At 48.7% G+C, this 20,448-nt stretch overlaps 1 protein-coding gene across 1 annotated transcript in view; it reads right to left on the minus strand.

Annotated features, from left to right (window-relative positions):
- LOC140467070 (patatin-like phospholipase domain-containing protein 2) overlaps nucleotides 1-20,448 on the minus strand; it is a 62,752-nt gene that overhangs the window by 21,264 nt on the left and 21,040 nt on the right. Inside the window, exon 5 of the mRNA XM_072563130.1 lies at nucleotides 18,499-18,559. Coding sequence (XP_072419231.1) covers nucleotides 18,499-18,559 — 61 coding nt within the window. The remainder of the gene's footprint in view (nucleotides 1-18,498; nucleotides 18,560-20,448) is intronic.

The following is a 20,448-nucleotide window of genomic DNA, read 5'->3' on the forward strand; positions in this document are numbered from 1 at the left end:
GAAGTGTATTTGAAGGAGAATGCCAACAGATATGGCATTATAGATGGTGGTAACATCATCAAGTTGGTAATAACTCTGGCTCCCATCTACACCCAGGTCTGAATATTTCATCAAGCCTCCTTCCTGTCAGTCAACCTCCAATTATATAAATGATCTAGATGATAGGACAGAAGGTATCATTGCTGACAACACAAAGGTGGGTAAGAAAGTAAGTTGTGAAGGAGACTACAAAAGTATATAAGTGAGTGAGTGGACTGACGATTTGTGAAATGCAGTATAATGAAGGAAAACGTGAAATTATCCATTTTGACAGGAAGAGCAAAAAAAGCACATTACCTAAATGGTGAGAGATTTCAGAGCTCAGAGATACAAAGAGATCTGGATAACCTTGTACATGAATCACATAAGGTTCATCTGCAGGAACAGCAGGTAATCAGGAAAGGTCATCATTTATTGTGAAAGAAATTGATTCCAAAGTAGGGAGGTTACATATCAGTTAGACAGGACACTGTTGAGACCACATTTGGAGCACTGTGTACAGCTTTGGTCACCTTATTTAAGGAAGGATATAAATGTATTGGAAGCAGTTTACCAAACTGAGACATGAAATGTGGAGTCACCTTCTGACTCAGTTTGACGAACTGGGCTTGTATTCACTGCAGTTTAGCAGAGCAAGAGCAGGCTTGATTGAAACATTTACGATCCTGAGGGTTCTTTACCGAGTGGATATGGAGATGATGTTTACCCTTGTGGGAGAATCTCAAACCAAAGATCATTGCTTAAAGATCAGTGGTCACCGTTTAAAATAGAGATTAGGCAAATTTATTTTTTCAAAGATATTATAATTTTTCTACTGCTCTTCCTGAAAAGGCGATGAAGGCAGAATAGTTGAATATTTTTAAAGCAGAGATTCTTGTTAAGTAAAGGGGTGAAGTGTTATCAGGGTTAAGCAGGAATGTGATTTTTGAGATTGCAATTAAATGAGCCACAATCTTATTTAATGACAGAGCAGCCTCAAGGCACCTATTGTTTTACTTCATTACTCATATCTTCAAATGGAAACAAACACCCTGGTTTTTAAGCTGTCTCCTTAACCTCTTGAATCACCCTCAGAATCTTACATTTCAATGAGATCACCTCTCATTGTTCTACACCCCAGAGTACAGGCCCAACCTACTCAACCAGGAATCTAAACTCCAGAGTACAGGCCCAACCTTCTCAACCAGGAATCTACACCCCAGAGTACAGGCCCAATCTACTCAACCAAGAATCTAAACCCCAGAGTACAGGCCCAACCTACTCAACCAGGAATCTAAACCCCAGAGTACAGGCCCAACGTACTCAACCAGGAATCTAAACCCCAGAGTACAGGCCCAACCTACTCAAATAGGAATCTGAACGCCAGAGTACAGGCCCAACCTTCTAAACCAGGAATCTAAACTCCAGAGTACAGGCCCAACGTACTCAACCAGGAATCTAAACTCCAGAGTACAGGCCCAACCTACTCAACCAGGAATCTAAACCCCAGAGTACAGGCCCAACCTACTCAACCAAGAATCTAAACCCCAGAGTACAGGCCCAACCTACTCAACCAGGAATCTAAACCCCAGAGTACAGGCCCAACGTACTCAACCAGGAATCTAAACCCCAGAGTACAGGCCCAACCTACTCAAATAGGAATCTGAACGCCAGAGTACAGGCCCAACCTTCTAAACCAGGAATCTAAACTCCAGAGTACAGGCCCAACGTACTCAACCAAGAATCTAAACCCTAGAGTACAGGCCCAATCTTCTCAACCAGGAATCTAAACCCCAGAGTACAGGCCCAACCTACTCAACCAGGAATCTAAACCCAAGAGTACAGGCCCAACCTACTCAACCAGGAATCTAAACCCCAGAGTACAGGCCCAATCTACTCAACCAGGAATCTAAACCCCAGAGTACAGGCCCAATCTACTCAACCAGGAATCTAAACCCCAGAGTACAGGCCCAACCTACTCAACCAGGAATCTAAACCCCAGAGTAGAGGCCCAAATAAACTCAACCAGGAATCTAAACCCCAGAGTACAGGACCAACCTACTCAACCAGGAATCTAAACCCCAGAGTACAGGCCCAACCTACTCAACCAGGAATCTAAACCCCAGAGTACAGGACCAACCTACTCAACCAGGAATGTAAACCCCAGAGTACAGGCCCAACCGACTCAACCAGGAATCTAAACCCCAGAGTACAGGCCCAACCTTCTCAACCAGGAATCTAAACCCCAGAGTACAGGACCAATCTACTCAACCAGGAATCTAAACCCCAGAGTACAGGCCCAACCTACTCAACCAGGAATCTAAACGCCAGAGTACAGGCCCAACCTACTCAACCAGGAATCTAAACGCCAGAGTACAGGCCCAACCTACTCAACCAGGAATCTAAACCCCAGAGTACAGGCCCAACCTACTCAACCAGGAATCTGAACCCCAGAGTACAGGCCCAACCTACTCAACCAGGAATCTACACCCTAGAGTACAGGCCCAACCTACTGAACCAGGAATCTAAACCCCAGAGTACAGGCCCAACCTACTCAACCAGGAATCTAAACCCCAGAGTACAGGCCCAATTTACTCAACCAGGAATCTAAACCCCAGAGTAAAGGCCCAATCTACTCAACCAAGAATCTAAACACCAGAGTACAGGCCCAATCTACTCAACCAGGAATCTAAACCCCAGAGTACAGGCCCAACCTACTCAACCAGGAATCTAAACCCCAGAGTACAGGCCCAACCTACTCAACCAAGAATCTAAACCCCAGAGTACAATCCCAACCTACTCAACCAGGAATCTAAACCCCAGAGTACAGGCCCAACGTACTCAACCAGGAATCTAAACCCCAGAGTACAGGCCCAATCTACTTAACCAGGAATCTAAACCCCGGAGTACAGGCCCAACCTACTCAACCAGGAATCTAAACCCCAGAGTACAGGCCCAACCTACTCAACCAAGAATCTAAACCCCAGAGTACAGGCCCAACCTACTCAACCAGGACTCTAAACCCCAGAGTACAGGCCCAACGTACTCAACCAGGAATCTAAACCCCAGAGTACAGGCCCAACCTACTCAAATAGGAATCTAAACGCCAGAGTACAGGCCCAACCTTCTCAACCAGGAATCTAAACTCCAGAGTACAGGCCCAACGTACTCAACCAGGAATCTAAACCCCAGAGTACAGGCTCAACCTACTCAACAAAGAATCTAAACCCCAGAGTACAGGCCCAACCTTCTCAACCAGGAATCTAAACCCCAGAGTACAAGCCCTACCTACTCAACCAGGAATCTAAACCCCAGAGTACAGGCCCAACCTACTCAACCAGGAATCTAAACGCCAGAGTACAGGCCCAACCTACTCAACCAGGAATCTACACCCTAGAGTACAGGCCCAACCTACTCAACCAGGAATCTAAACCCCAGAGTACAGGCCCAACCTACTCAGCCAGGAATCTAAACCCCAGAGTACAGGCCCAATTTACTCAACCAGGAATCTAAACCCCAGAGTAAAGGCCCAATCTACTCAACCAAGAATCTAAACCCCAGAGTACAGGCCCAATCTACTCAACCAGGAATCTAAACCCCAGAGTACAGGCCCAACCTACTCAACCAGGAATCTAAACCCCAGAGTACAGGCCCAACCTACTCAACCAAGAATCTAAACCCCAGAGTACAGGCCCAACCTACTCAACCAGGAATCTAAACCCCAGAGTACAGTCCCAAATTAACTCAACCAGTAATCTAAACCCCAGAGTACAGGACCAACCTACTCAACCAGGAATCTAAACCCCAGAGTACAGGCCCAACCTACTCAACCAGGAATCTAAACCCCAGAGTACAGGCCCAATTTACTCAACCAGGAATCTAAACACCAGAGTACAGGCCCAACCTACTCAATCAGGAATATAAACCCCAGAGTACAGGCCCAACCTACTCAACCAGGAATATAAACCCCAGAGTACAGACCCAACCGACTCAACCAGGAATCTAAACCCCAGAGTACAGGCCCAACCTACTCAACCAGGAATCTAAACCCCAAAGTACAGGCCCAATCTACTCAACCAGGAATCTAAACCCCAGAGTACAGGCACAATTTACTCAACCAGGAATCTAAACACCAGAGTACAGGCCCAACCTACTCAACCAGGAATCTAAACCCCAGAGTACAGGCCCAACCTACTCAACCAGGAATCTGAACCCCAGAGTACAGGCCCAACCTACTCAACCAGGAATCTACACCCTAGAGTACAGGCCCAACCTACTCAACCAGGAATCTAAACCCCAGAGTACAGGCCCAACCTACTCAACCAGGAATCTAAACCCCAGAGTACAGGCCCAATTTACTCAACCAGGAATCTAAACCCCAGAGTAAAGGCCCAATCTACTCAACCAAGAATCTAAACCCCAGAGTACAGGCCCAATCTACTCAACCAGGAATCTAAACCCCAGAGTACAGGCCCAATCTACTCAACCAGGAATCTAAACCCCAGAGTACAGGCCCAACCTACTCAACCAGGAATCTACACCCCAGAGTACAGGCCCAACCTACTCAACCAGGAATCTAAACCCCAGAGTATAGGCCCAAATCAACTCAACCAGGTATCTAAACCCCAGAGTACAGGCAAAACCTACTCAACCAGGAATCTAAACCCCAGAGTACAGGCCCAATCTACTCAACCAGTAATCTTAACCCCAGAGTACAGGCCCAACCTACTCAACCAGGAATCTAAACCCCAGAGTACAGGCCCAATCTACTCAACCAGGAATCTAAACCCCAGAGTACAGGCCCAACCTGCTCAACCAGGAATCTAAACCCCAGAGTACAGGCCCAATCTACTCAACCAGGAATCTAAACCCCAGAGTACAGGCCCAAATAAACTCAACCAGGAATCTAAACCCCAGAGTACAGGACCAACCTACTCAACCAGGAATCTAAACCCCAGAGTACAGGCCCAACCTACTCAACCAGGAATCTAAACCCCAGAGTACAGGCCCAATCTACTCAACCAGGAATCTAAACCCCAGAGTACAGGCCCAACCTACTCAACCAGGAATCTAAACCCCAGACTACAGGCCCAACCTACTCAACCAGGAATCTAAACCCCAGAGTACAGGCCCAATCTACTCAACCAAGAATCTAAACCCCAGAGTACAGGCCCAACCTACTCAATCAGGAATCTACACCCCAGAGTACAGGCCCAACCTACTCAACCAGGAATCTAAACCGCAGAGTACAGGCCCAACCTACTCAACCAGGAATCTAAACCCCAGAGTACAGGCCCAACGTACTCAACCAGGAATCTAAACCCCAGAGTACAGGCCCAACCTACTCAAATAGGAATCTAAACGCCAGAGTACAGGCCTAACCTTCTCAACCAGGAATCTAAAGTCCAGAGTACAGGCCCAATCTACTCAACCAGGAATGTAAACCCCAGAGTACAGGCCCAACCGACTCAACCAAGAATCTAAACCCCAGAGTACAGGCCCAACCTACTCAACCAGGAATCTAAACCCCAGAGTACAGGCCCAAATTAACTCAACCAGTAATCTAAACCCCAGAGTACAGGACCAACCTACTCAACCAGGAATCTAAACCCCAGAGTACAGGCCCAACCTACTCAACCAGGAATCTAAACCCCAGAGTACAGGCCCAATTTACTCAACCAGGAATCTAAACACCAGAGTACAGGCCCAACCTACTCAATCAGGAATCTAAACCCCAAAGTACAGGCCCAATCTACTCAACCAGGAATGTAAACCCCAGAGTACAGACCCAACCGACTCAACCAGGAATCTAAACCCCAGAGTACAGGCCCAACCTACTCAACCAGGAATCTAAACCCCAAAGTACAGGCCCAATCTACTCAACAAGGAATCTAAACCCCAGAGTACAGGCACAATTTACTCAACCAGGAATCTAAACACCAGAGTACAGGCCCAACCTACTCAACCAGGAATCTAAGCCCCAGAGTACAGGCCCAACCTACTCAACCAGGAATCTGAACCCCAGAGTACAGGCCCAACCTACTCAACCAGGAATCTACACCCTAGAGTACAGGCCCAACCTACTCAACCAGGAATCTAAACCCCAGAGTACAGGCCCAACCTACTCAACCAGGAATCTAAACCCCAGAGTACAGGCCCAATTTACTCAACCAGGAATCTAAACCCCAGAGTAAAGGCCCAATCTACTCAACCAAGAATCTAAACCCCAGAGTACAGGCCCAATCTACTCAACCAGGAATCTAAACCCCAGAGTACAGGCCCAATCTACTCAACCAGGAATCTAAACCCCAGAGTACAGGCCCAACCTACTCAACCAGGAATCTACACCCCAGAGTACAGGCCCAACCTACTCAACCAGGAATCTAAACCCCAGAGTATAGGCCCAAATCAACTCAACCAGGTATCTAAACCCCAGAGTACAGGCAAAACCTACTCAACCAGGAATCTAAACCCCAGAGTACAGGCCCAATCTACTCAACCAGTAATCTAAACCCCAGAGTACAGGCCCAACCTACTCAACCAGGAATCTAAACCCCAGAGTACAGGCCCAAATCTACTCAACCAGGAATCTAAACCCCAGAGTACAGGCCCAACCTGCTCAACCAGGAATCTAAACCCCAGAGTACAGGCCCAATCTACTCAACCAGGAATCTAAACCCCAGAGTACAGGCCCAAATAAACTCAACCAGGAATCTAAACCCCAGAGTACAGGCCCAATCTACTCAACCAGGAATCTAAACCCCAGAGTACAGGCCCAACCTACTCAACCAGGAATCTACACCCCAGAGTACAGGCCCAACCTACTCAACCAGGAATCTAAACCCCAGAGTATAGGCCCAAATCAACTCAACCAGGTATCTAAACCCCAGAGTACAGGCAAAACCTACTCAACCAGGAATCTAAACCCCAGAGTACAGGCCCAATCTACTCAACCAGTAATCTAAACCCCAGAGTACAGGCCCAACCTACTCAACCAGGAATCTAAACCCCAGAGTACAGGCCCAAATCTACTCAACCAGGAATCTAAACCCCAGAGTACAGGCCCAACCTGCTCAACCAGGAATCTAAACCCCAGAGAACAGGCCCAATCTACTCAACCAGGAATCTAAACCCCAGAGTACAGGCCCAAATAAACTCAACCAGGAATCTAAACCCCAGACTACAGGCCCAACCTACTCAACCAGGAATCTAAACCCCAGAGTACAGGCCCAATCTACTCAACCAAGAATCTAAACCCCAGAGTACAGGCCCAACCTACTCAATCAGGAATCTACACCCCAGAGTACAGGCCCAACCTACTCAACCAGGAATCTAAACCGCAGAGTACAGGCCCAACCTACTCAACCAGGAATCTAAACCCCAGAGTACAGGCCCAACGTACTCAACCAGGAATCTAAACCCCAGAGTACAGGCCCAACCTACTCAAATAGGAATCTAAACGCCAGAGTACAGGCCTAACCTTCTCAACCAGGAATCTAAAGTCCAGAGTACAGGCCCAATCTACTCAACCAGGAATGTAAACCCCAGAGTACAGGCCCAACCGACTCAACCAAGAATCTAAACCCCAGAGTACAGGCCCAACCTTCTCAACCAGGAATCTAAACCCCAGAGTACAGGCCCAACCTACTCAACCAGGAATCTAAACCCCAGAGTACAGGCCCAACCTACTCAACCAGGAATCTAAACCCCAGAGTACAGGCCCAACGTACTCAACCAGGAATCTAAACCCCAGAGTACAGGCCCAACCTACTCAACCAAGAATCTAAACCCCAGAGTACATGCCCAACCTATTCAACCAGGAATCTAAACCCCAGAGTACAGGCCCAACCTACTCAACCAGGAATCTACACCCTAGAGTACAGGCCCAACCTACTCAACCAGGAATCTAAACCCCAGAGTACAGGCCCAACCTACTCAACCAGGAATCTAAACCCCAGAATACAGGCCCAATTTACTCAACCAGGAATCTAAACCCCAGAGTAAAGGCCCAATCTACTCAACCAAGAATCTAAACCCCAGAGTACAGGCCCAATCTACTCAACCAGGAATCTAAACCCCAGAGTACAGGCGCAACCGACTCAACCAGGAATCTAAACCCCAGAGTACAGGCCCAACCTACTCAACCAAGAATCTAAACCCCAGAGTACAGGCCCAACCTACTCAACCAGGAATCTAAACACCAGAGTACAGGCCCAACGTACTCAACCAGGAATCTAAACCCCAGAGTACAGGCCCAATCTACTCAACCAGGAATCTAAACCCCAGAGTACAGGCCCAACCTACTCAACCAGGAATCTAAACCCCAGACTACAGGCCCAACCTACTCAACCAAGAATCTAAACCCCAGAGTACAGGCCCAACCTACTCAACAAAGAATCTAAACCCCAGAGTACAGGCCCAACCTTCTCAACCAGGAATCTAAACCCCAGAGTACAGGCCCAACCTACTCAAGCAGGAATCTAAACCCCAGAGTACAGGCCCAACCTACTCAACCAGGAATCTAAACCCCAGAGTACAGGCCCAACCTACTCAACCAGGAATCTACACCCCAGAGTACAGGCCCAACCTACTCAACCAGGAATCTAAACCCCAGAGTACAGGCCCAATCTACTCAACCAGGAATCTAAACTCCAGAGTACAGGCCCAACCTACTCAACCAGGAATCTAAACCCCAGAGTACAGGCCCAATTTACTCAACCGGGAATCTAAACCCCACAGTACAGGCCCAACCTACTCAACCAGGAATCTAAACCCCAGAGTACAGGCCCAACCTACTCAACCAGGAATCTAAACCCCAGAGTATCGGCCCAAATCTACTCAACCAGGAATCTAAACCCCAGAGTACAGGCAAAACCTACTCAACCAGGAATCTAAACCCCAGAGTACAGGCCCAATCTACTCAACCAGGAATCTAAACCCCAGAGTACAGGCCCAACCTACTCAACCAGGAATCTAAACCCCAGAGTACAGGCCCAAATTTACTCAACCAGGAATCTAAACCCCAGAGTACAGGCCCGACCTACTCAACCAGGAATCTAAACCCCAGAGTACATGCCCAACCTACTCAACCAGGAATCTAAACCCCAGAGTACAGGCCCAACCTACTCAACCAGGAATCTAAACCCCAGAGTACAGGCCCAATCTACTCAACCAAGAATCTAAACCCCAGAGTACAGGCCCAACCTACTCAATCAGGAATCTACACCCCAGAGTACAGGCCCAACCTACTCAACCAGGTATCTAAACCACAGAGTACAGGCCCAACCTACTCAACCATGAATCTAAACCCCAGAGTACAGGCCCAACCTACTGAACCAGGAATCTTAACCCCAGAGTACAGGCCCAACCTACTCAACCAGGAATGTAAACCCCAGAGTACAGGCCCAACCGACTCAACCAGGAATCTAAACCCCAGAGTACAGGCCCAACCTACTCAACCAGGAATCTAAACCCCAGAGTACAGGCCCAATCTACTCAACCAGGAATCTAAACCCCAGAGTACAGGCCCAATTTACTCAACCAGGAATCTAAACACCAGAGTACAGGCCCAACCTACTCAACCAGGAATCTAAGCCCCAGAGTACAGGCCCAACCTACTCAACCAGGAATCTGAACCCCAGAGTACAGGCCCAACCTACTCAACCAGGAATCTACACCCCAGAGTACAGGCCCAACCTACTCAACCAGGAATCTAAACCCCAGAGTACAGGCCCAACCTACTCAACCAGGAATCTAAACCCCAGAGTACAGGCCCAATTTACTCAACCAGGAATCTAAACCCCAGAGTAAAGGCCCAATCTACTCAACCAAGAATCTAAACCCCAGAGTACAGGCCCAACCTACTCAACCAGGAATCTAAACCCTAGAGTACAGGCCCAATCTACTCAACCAGGAATCTAAACCCCAGAGTACAGGCCCAATTTACTCAACCAGGAATCTAAACCCGAGAGTACAGGCCCAACCTACTCAACCAGGAATCTGAACCCCAGAGTACAGGCCCAACCTACTCAACCAGGAATCTACACCCCAGAGTACAGGCCCAAGTTACTCAACCAGGAATCTAAGCCCCAGAGTACAGGCCCAACCTACTCAACCAGGAATCTGAACCCCAGAGTACAGGCCCAACCTACTCAACCAGGAATCTACACCCCAGAGTACAGGCCCAACCTACTCAACCAGGAATCTAAACCCCAGAGTACAGGCCCAACCTACTGAACCAGGAATCTAAACCCCAGAGTACAGGCCCAATCTACTCAACCAGGAATCTAAACACCAGAGTACAGGCCCAACCTACTCAACGAAGAATCTAAACCCCAGAGTACAGGCCCAAATCTACTCAACCAGGAATCTAAACCCCAGAGTACAGGCCCAACCTACACAACCAGGAATCTAAACCGCAGAGTACAGGCCCAACCTACTCAACCAGGAATCTAAACCCCAGAGTACAGGCCCAACCTACTCAACCAGGAATCTAAACCCCAGAGTACAGGCCCAACCTACTCAACCAGGAATCTAAACCCCAGAGTACAGGCCCAACGTACTCAACCAGGAATCTAAACCCCAGAGTACAGGCCCAACCTACTCAACCAAGAATCTAAACCCCAGAGTACATGCCCAACCTATTCAACCAGGAATCTAAACCCCAGAGTACAGGCCCAACCTACTCAACCAGGAATCTACACCCTAGAGTACAGGCCCAACCTACTCAACCAGGAATCTAAACCCCAGAGTACAGGCCCAACCTACTCAACCAGGAATCTAAACACCAGAATACAGGCCCAATTTACTCAACCAGGAATCTAAACCCCAGAGTAAAGGCCCAATCTACTCAACCAAGAATCTAAACCCCAGAGTACAGGCCCAATCTACTCAACCAGGAATCTAAACCCCAGAGTACAGGCGCAACCGACTCAACCAGGAATCTAAACCCCAGAGTACAGGCCCAACCTACTCAACCAAGAATCTAAACCCCAGAGTACAGGCCCAACCTACTCAACCAGGAATCTAAACACCAGAGTACAGGCCCAACGTACTCAACCAGGAATCTAAACCCCAGAGTACAGGCCCAATCTACTCAACCAGGAATCTAAACCCCAGAGTACAGGCCCAACCTACTCAACCAGGAATCTAAACCCCAGACTACAGGCCCAACCTACTCAACCAAGAATCTAAACCCCAGAGTACAGGCCCAACCTACTCAACAAAGAATCTAAACCCCAGAGTACAGGCCCAACCTTCTCAACCAGGAATCTAAACCCCAGAGTACAGGCCCAACCTACTCAAGCAGGAATCTAAACCCCAGAGTACAGGCCCAACCTACTCAACCAGGAATCTAAACCCCAGAGTACAGGCCCAACCTACTCAACCAGGAATCTACACCCCAGAGTACAGGCCCAACCTACTCAACCAGGAATCTAAACCCCAGAGTACAGGCCCAATCTACTCAACCAGGAATCTAAACTCCAGAGTACAGGCCCAACCTACTCAACCAGGAATCTAAACCCCAGAGTACAGGCCCAATTTACTCAACCGGGAATCTAAACCCCACAGTACAGGCCCAACCTACTCAACCAGGAATCTAAACCCCAGAGTACAGGCCCAACCTACTCAACCAGGAATCTAAACCCCAGAGTATCGGCCCAAATCTACTCAACCAGGAATCTAAACCCCAGAGTACAGGCAAAACCTACTCAACCAGGAATCTAAACCCCAGAGTACAGGCCCAATCTACTCAACCAGGAATCTAAACCCCAGAGTACAGGCCCAACCTACTCAACCAGGAATCTAAACCCCAGAGTACAGGCCCAAATTTACTCAACCAGGAATCTAAACCCCAGAGTACAGGCCCGACCTACTCAACCAGGAATCTAAACCCCAGAGTACATGCCCAACCTACTCAACCAGGAATCTAAACCCCAGAGTACAGGCCCAACCTACTCAACCAGGAATCTAAACCCCAGAGTACAGGCCCAATCTACTCAACCAAGAATCTAAACCCCAGAGTACAGGCCCAACCTACTCAATCAGGAATCTACACCCCAGAGTACAGGCCCAACCTACTCAACCAGGTATCTAAACCACAGAGTACAGGCCCAACCTACTCAACCATGAATCTAAACCCCAGAGTACAGGCCCAACCTACTGAACCAGGAATCTTAACCCCAGAGTACAGGCCCAACCTACTCAACCAGGAATGTAAACCCCAGAGTACAGGCCCAACCGACTCAACCAGGAATCTAAACCCCAGAGTACAGGCCCAACCTACTCAACCAGGAATCTAAACCCCAGAGTACAGGCCCAATCTACTCAACCAGGAATCTAAACCCCAGAGTACAGGCCCAATTTACTCAACCAGGAATCTAAACACCAGAGTACAGGCCCAACCTACTCAACCAGGAATCTAAACCCCAGAGTACAGGCCCAACCTACTCAACCAGGAATGTGAACCCCAGAGTACAGGCCCAACCTACTCAACCAGGAATCTACACCCCAGAGTACAGGCCCAACCTACTCAACCAGGAATCTAAACCCCAGAGTACAGGCCCAACCTACTCAACCAGGAATCTAAACCCCAGAGTACAGGCCCAATTTACTCAACCAGGAATCTAAACCCCAGAGTAAAGGCCCAATCTACTCAACCAAGAATCTAAACCCCAGAGTACAGGCCCAACCTACTCAACCAGGAATCTAAACCCTAGAGTACAGGCCCAATCTACTCAACCAGGAATCTAAACCCCAGAGTACAGGCCCAATTTACTCAACCAGGAATCTAAACCCCAGAGTACAGGCCCAACCTACTCAACCAGGAATCTGAACCCCAGAGTACAGGCCCAACCTACTCAACCAGGAATCTACACCCCAGAGTACAGGCCCAATTTACTCAACCAGGAATCTAAACCCCAGAGTACAGGCCCAACCTACTCAACCAGGAATCTGAACCCCAGAGTACAGGCCCAACCTACTCAACCAGGAATCTACACCCCAGAGTACAGGCCCAACCTACTCAACCAGGAATCTGAACCCCAGAGTACAGGCCCAACCTACTCAACCAGGAATCTAAACCCCAGAGTACAGGCCCAATCTTCTCAACCAGGAATCTAAACCCCAGAGTACAGGCCCAACCTACTCAACCAGGAATCTAAACCCCAGAGTACAGGCCCAATCTACTCAACCAGGAATCTAAACCCCAGAGTACAGGCCCAACCTACTCAACCAAGAATCTAAACCCCAGAGTACAGGCCCAAATCTACTCAACCAGGAATCTAAACCCCAGAGTACAGGCCCAACCTACACAACCAGGAATCTAAACCGCAGAGTACAGGCCCAACCTACTCAACCAGGAATCTAAACCCCAGAGTACAGGCCCAACCTACTCAACCAGGAATCTAAACCCCAGAGTACAGACCCAACCTACTCAACCAGGAATCTAAACCCCAGAGTACAGGCCCAACCTACTCAACCAGGAATCTAAACCCCAGAGTACAGGCCCAACCTACTCAACCAGGAATCTAAACCCCAGAGTACAGGCCCAATCTACTCAACCAAGAATCTAAACCCCAGAGTACAGGCCCAACCTACTCAATCAGGAATCTACACCCCAGAGTACAGGCCCAACCTACTCAACCAGGAATCTAAACCGCAGAGTACAGGCCCAACCTACTCATCCAGGAATCTAAACCCCAGAGTACAGGCCCAACCTACTCAACCAGGAATCTAAACCCCAGAGTGCAGGCCCAATCTACTCAACCAACAATCTAAACCCCCAGAGTACAGGCCCAACCTACTCAACCAGGAATCTAAACCCCAGAGTACAGGCCCAACCTACTCAACCAGGAATCTAAACCCCAGAGTACAGGCCCAACCTACTCAACCAGGAATCTACACCCCAGAGTACAGGCCCAACCTACTCAACCAGGAATCTACACCCCAGAGTACAGGCCCAACCTACTCAACCAAGAATCTAAACCCCAGAGTACAGGCCCAACCTACTCAACCAGGAATCTTCACCCCAGAGTACAGGCCCAACCTACTCAATCAGGAATCTAAACCCCAGAGTACAGGCCCAACCTACTCAACCAAGAATCTAAACCCCAGAGTACAGGCCTATTCTACTCAACCAGGAATCTAAACTCCAGAGTACAGGCCTAATCTACTCAACCAAGAATCTAAACCTCAGAGTACAGGCCCAATCTACTCAACCCGGAATCTAAACCCCAGAGTACAGGCCCAACCTACTCAACCAGGAATCTAAACCCCAGAGTACAGGCCCAATCTACTCAACCAAGGATCTAAACGCCAGAGTACAGGCCCAATCTACTCAACCAAGAATCTAAACCCCAGAGTACAGGCCCAATCTACTCAACCAAGAATCTAAACCCCAGAGTACAGGCCCAATCTACTCAACCAAGAATCTAAATGCCAGACCTCTACACCGCTGAAGCCAAACGCCAACTCGAGGACACCTCTTCCTACTGCCTCCTCAACCATGACCCCACCCCCCATCACCAAACCATCATCTCCCAGACCATACAGAACCTCATCACCTCAGGAGATCTCCCACCCACAGCTTCCAACCTCATAGTCCGGGAACCCTGCACTGCCCGGTTCTACCTCCTTCCCAAGATCCACAAACCTGACCACCCTGGCCGATCCATTGTCTCAGCATGCTCCTGCCCCACTGAACTCATCTCTACCTACCTCGACACTGTCCTATCCTCCCTAGTCCAGGAACTCCCCACATACGTTGGAGACACCACCCACGCCCTCTACCTCCTCCAAGACTTCCGTTTCCCCAGCCCCCAACGCCTCATCTTCACCATGGATATCCAATCCCTCTACACCTCCATCCGCCATCACCAGGGCCTCCAAGCCCTCCATCCTTTCCTCTCCAGACGTTCCCAACAGTACCCTTCCACTGACACCCTCATTCGTTTGGCCGAACTGGTCCTCACCCTTAACAATTTCTCCTTTGAATCCTCCCACTTCCTCCAGACCAAAGGGGTAGCCATGGGCACACGTATGGGCCCCAGCTACGCCTGTCTCTTTGTTGGCTACATAGAGCAGTTGATCTTCCGTAATTACACCGGCACCACTCCCCACCTCTTCCTCCGCTACATTGATGACTGCATTGGTGCCACCTCGTGCTCCCGCGAGGAGGTTGAGCAATTCATCAACTTCACCAACACATTCCACCCTGACCTTAAATTTACCTGGACCATCTCTGACACCTCCCTCCCCTTCCTGGACCTCTCCATCTCCATTAATGACAACCAACTTGACACTGACATTTTTTACAAACCCACCGACTCCCATAGCTACCTGGATTACACCTCTTCCCACCCTATCTCTTGCAAAAATGCCATCCCGTATTCCCAATTTCTCCGTCTCCGCCGTGTCTGCTCCAAGGAGGACCAGTTCCACCTCAGAACACACCAGATGGCCTCCTTCTTTAGAGACCGCAATTTCCCTTCCCACGTGGTTAAAGATGCCCTCCAATGCATCTCGTCCACATCCCGCACCTCCGCCCTCAGACCCCACCCCTCCAACTGTAACAAGGACAGAATGCCCCTGGTGCTCACCTTCCACCCTACAAACCTTTGCATCAACCAAATCATCCGCCGACATTTCCGCCACCTCCAAAAAGACCCCACCACCAGGAATATATTTCCCTCCCCACCCCTTTCCGCCTTCAGCAAAGACCGTTCCCTCCGTGACTACCTGGTCAGGTCCACGCCCCCCTACAACCCACCCTCCCAACCAGGCACTTTCCCCTGCCACCGCAGGAACTGTAAAACCTGCACCCACAGCTCCTCCCTCACCTCTATCCAAGGCCCTAAAGGAGCCTTCCACATCCATCAAAGTTTTACTTGCACATCCACTAATATCATTTATTGTATCCGTTGCTCCCGATGCGGTCTCCTCTACATTGGGGAGACTGGGCGCCTCCTAGCAGAGCGCTTTAGGGAACATCTCCGGGACACCTGCACCAATCAACCAAACCGCCCCGTGGCCCAACATTTCAACTCCCCCTCCCACTCTGCCGAGGAATATGGAGGTCCTGGGCCTCCTTCACCGCCGATCCCTCACCACCAGACGCCTGGAGGAAGAACGCCTCATCTTCCGCCTCGGAACACTTCAACCCCAGGGCATCAATGTGGACTTCAACAGTTTCTTCATTTCCCCTTCCCCCACCTCACCCTATTTCTAGACTTCCAGCTCAGCACTGTCCCCATGACTTGTCTGGACTTGTCCTACCTGCCTATCTCCTTTTCCACCTATCCACTCCACCCTCTCCTCCCTGACCTATCACCTTCATCCCCTCCCCCACTCACCCATTGTACTCTATTCTACTTTCTCCCCACCCCCACCCTCCTCTAGTTTATCTCTCCATGCTTCAGGCTCACTGCCTTTATTCCTGATGAAGGGCTTTTGCCCGAAACATCGATTTTGAAGCTACTTGGATACTGCCTGAACTGCTGTGCTCTTCCAGCACCACTAATCCAGAATCTGGTTTCCAGCATCTGCAGTCATTGTTTTTACCTCCAGGAATCTACACCTCAGAGTACAGGCCCAATCTACTCAACCAAGAATCAGCTGACTGAACCTTCTCTGAACTGCCTCCAATACAAGCCGATCCCTCCTCAAGGAATCCAACCCTCAACATACTTCTCCAGATGTGGTCTTATCAAAGCCCCATACAATTAAAGCAAGATCACCCTATTCTTCACTTCAATGCCTCCCATCATTCAGATTGATCCAACACACCACCCTGTTCCTTGGCCAGCGAACATTACCACGGCTCATAGCCTTTACAATATCCAGTGTCTCCAATCGTTTTTTGATATGACATGGGGATGATTTAACATCTCAATGCAAAAACAGAAATTACTGGAAAAGCTTAGCAGGTCTGGCAGCAGCTGTGGAGGGAAAGCAGAGTTAATGATTCGGGAGGTGGGGGTAAGGAGTAAATGATAGGTGAGGGGAGAGTCAAAGAGCAAGAAGAACCGTTGGACAGACAAAGGAGTCAATAGCGATCTGGTTAGGAGGGCAAATAGCTGTTAATGGAGACTGTTAATGGAAAACAATGGGTTGTGTGTAATAGCAGACCATGTGATAATAAGGCCTGGTGTATGGAGTTTGGGGTAACGTCATGGGAGAGCTCAAGCCCTAAAGTTGTTGAACTCGACAGTGAGTCCAGAATCCTGCAGCCTTCCCAATCAGAAAATGAGGTGCTGTTCTTCCAGCTTGTGCTGAGCTTCACTGGGGCACTGCAGGAGGTTGGACAAACACAGCAAGTCAGGCAGCATCAGGAAGTGGAGAAGTCAATCTTTCAGATGGAACCCTTCTTCAGAAACCTGCTGTGCTCTTCCAGCCTCCTGCTTGTCTACCTTGGATTCTGGCATCTGCTGTTTCTTTGTCTCTCACTGGAGCACTGCAACAAGCCTGAGCCAGAGATATTGGCCAGGGAACAGGGTGGGGTGTTGGAGTGGCAGGCGTCTGGAAGCTCAGGATCTGTTTTGCAGGCAGAGTGGAGATGTACGACATAGCGCTCACCCAGTCTACACTTCGTTGCCCCAGTGTAGAGGAGACCACATTGTGATTACAATAGATTAGATTGTGAAAAGTGCAGGTAAAGTGCTGCTGTATGTCTGGACCCTTGGATACTGAGGAGGGAGGAAATAAATGGACAGGGTGTTACCCCTTCTGCGGTTGCAGGGGAAGGTGCCATGGGGCTGTGGGGGGTTGTTGTGAGTGAAAGAGGAGTGGACTAAGGTTTCTGTTTCTGTTTCTGATTTACAGCATCCACATCATTTTAATAAAAAGTATGAGAGGAAAGAAAACGTGCTATTGCCAAGCAATAGGAGTGCAAAGGTACAGAGAAAGAGACTGTTCGGGAAAGTCAGATTGTGTGTCACATGCCAGAGGGTGAAGGGATACTGACACTGGATGTTAGTGAACTCATGGTTGCTATGAAATTAAACTGACCGTGAGCTAGATTGCAATCTACTTTCGGACTCTCAGTGAGTGACACCAGGTGAAAGAGAAACTATCTAGTTGCTGCATATTCAATGAAAGGAAACTAAATGCAGCTATAGCAACCCAATTGTGAACAAGGGATCTTCACAAAGACAGAACATTAACTCTTCACTGAGCTTCAGGAGGCTCGAAGGATATCGAGAACAGTGAGAGCTTGAATCCTTTTATGATGTTTGTCATTAATTTTTTCCAAACTGTCTTTTGTAATCTGTCACATTCTTCCTCCTTTAAGAAACATCTTATCCCACGTTAAAAGTATACCAGCAGCCTCTTGTGTGTTCAATAACAGATCTCCATGGTTAAAAAGGAGCAACGTTGGGAACTAACAAGCTGGGTTTCACTCTGGAATGGGACTTGTTCAGTAAGCACACCAACTGGAATTGTAACAATTTACAGTGCTGACTCACATGAATCCAGACTCACCGTTCTGCAGCAAGTAGTGCAGGGCATCACGATAACCATTCCAGAGAAACCTCCGCAGAATCTGAAACACAAAGTGTCACTATTACAGGTTCCACACACAGGCCAAAGATCCACCAGGAGCTGCTTCCTGCTTCACTGGGCAGTGAGCCACTAACCACTCATTCCCACATCAGGAACGAGTGGCACTTCACTGGCACAAACAGGCATGGAAGGCTCCAAGTCTGATCAGCCCATTTGGCCATCTTAGTGGACAGCTCCAGGGCAAGTGGAACTGAACTTGCTCTTTCTAGCCTGGGGAAGGGGCACAATCAGAGTGTCACAACGTACAGCCCCGATTCACATGAATCTGCAGCAGGTGGTGTAGGACATCACTATAATCATTCCAGAGAAAAGCCACAGTGATGCTCCCAATGGACAATCTACCCAACAAAGCACTGCTCAAGCTCACTGCGTCACCAATCTCCACTCAATTCCACTAACCCTCCAGACAGGACTAACAAGGTATAGGTGACATGAAAGAAAACTTTTTCACACAGTTGGGGTCTGGGGTGCACTGCCTGGAAATGTGTTGAAGGGAGGTTCAGTTGAGGCTATTGAAGAGGACATTGTATTGTCTTTTGGATAATAATGGTGTGGGGAAATGACAGGGAACTGTCCCGAGACAATGGAGCTAGACTTGCTATTAACGACTGATTAGATCACAGAGACAGGGCAGGCATGATGGGCCAAATAGCCTTCTTCTGCACCGTAGTAATTCTGAGACTTTGTGATTCAGGGACAGGAGAAAAGTCATGGAGTCAGACAGATCTACAGCACGGAGGAAGGTTTCTCGGCCCATCGTGTGCGCTCCAATCAAAAACCACCACCTAACTATTCTAATCCCATTTTCCAGCACTTGGCCCATAGCCTGGTATTCCTTGGCAATGAAAGTGTATAATCTAAATACTCCTTAAATGCTGAGGGTTTCTCCCTCGTCAACCCTTACAGGCACTGAGATCCAGATTCCCATCACCCTCTGGGTGAAAACATTTTTCCTCACAACTCCTGTAAACATTCTGCCCCTTACTTTAGATCTATGCCCCTTGGTCACTGATCCCTCCATCAAAGGGAAACATTTCTTCCTGTCTTCCCGATCAATGTCCCTCATCAGCGTATGCATCTCAATCATGTCTTCTCTCAACCTCCTCTGCTCTAAGAAAACAATCCCAGTTTGTCCAACCTGTCTCCATAACGGAAATCCCTAGCCCAGGGAACATCCTGGTAAATCTCCTCGGCATCCTCTCCAGTGCTATCATTTCCCTCCTATAATGTGGGGTCAGAACTCCACACAATACTCCAGCTGTGACCCAACCAACTTTTTATGCCATTCAGCTTCACCTCCTTTCTCTTAAACTCTCTGCCTCGGCTTATAAAAGGCCAGGAACCTATTTACCTTCTGAACCACTTTACCCAGCTGTGCTGATACCTTTTGGGAGTGGTGTACCTGTACACCGAGGTCCCTCTGATCCTCAGTGCTTCCCAGGGTCCTACTGCTCATCATGTATCTCCTTGCTATGGGTTGTCCCACCCAAGTGCATCACCTCACATTTACCCAGACTGAACTCTATTTGCTCTTGATCAACCCAACCAGCCCATCAATATCCTCCTGGAATCTGAGACTATCCTCCTCATTACTTATTCCCCTCAACTCTCGGAATATCTGCGAACTTACTGATTAACCCTTCTACATTCGATTCTAAATCATTTACACAAACCACAAACAGCAAGGTCCCTAACACTGACCCATGTGGGACCCCCATTGGATGCAGAAAGTTGAGTGCCTTCTTGCACACTCTATCCTCCTTTTGAGCCTCTGCTGTTCTTTTTTTTAGCCCTCGGTAGACTTCATAAGCCTCCCTTTTTCTCTTAACCCCCAATGCTGCATATTCACCTTCTGTCTTCATTGGAATA

The sequence above is a fragment of the Chiloscyllium punctatum genome, chromosome 45 (genome assembly GCF_047496795.1).
Source record: "Chiloscyllium punctatum isolate Juve2018m chromosome 45, sChiPun1.3, whole genome shotgun sequence".
Lineage (NCBI taxonomy): Eukaryota > Metazoa > Chordata > Chondrichthyes > Orectolobiformes > Hemiscylliidae > Chiloscyllium > Chiloscyllium punctatum.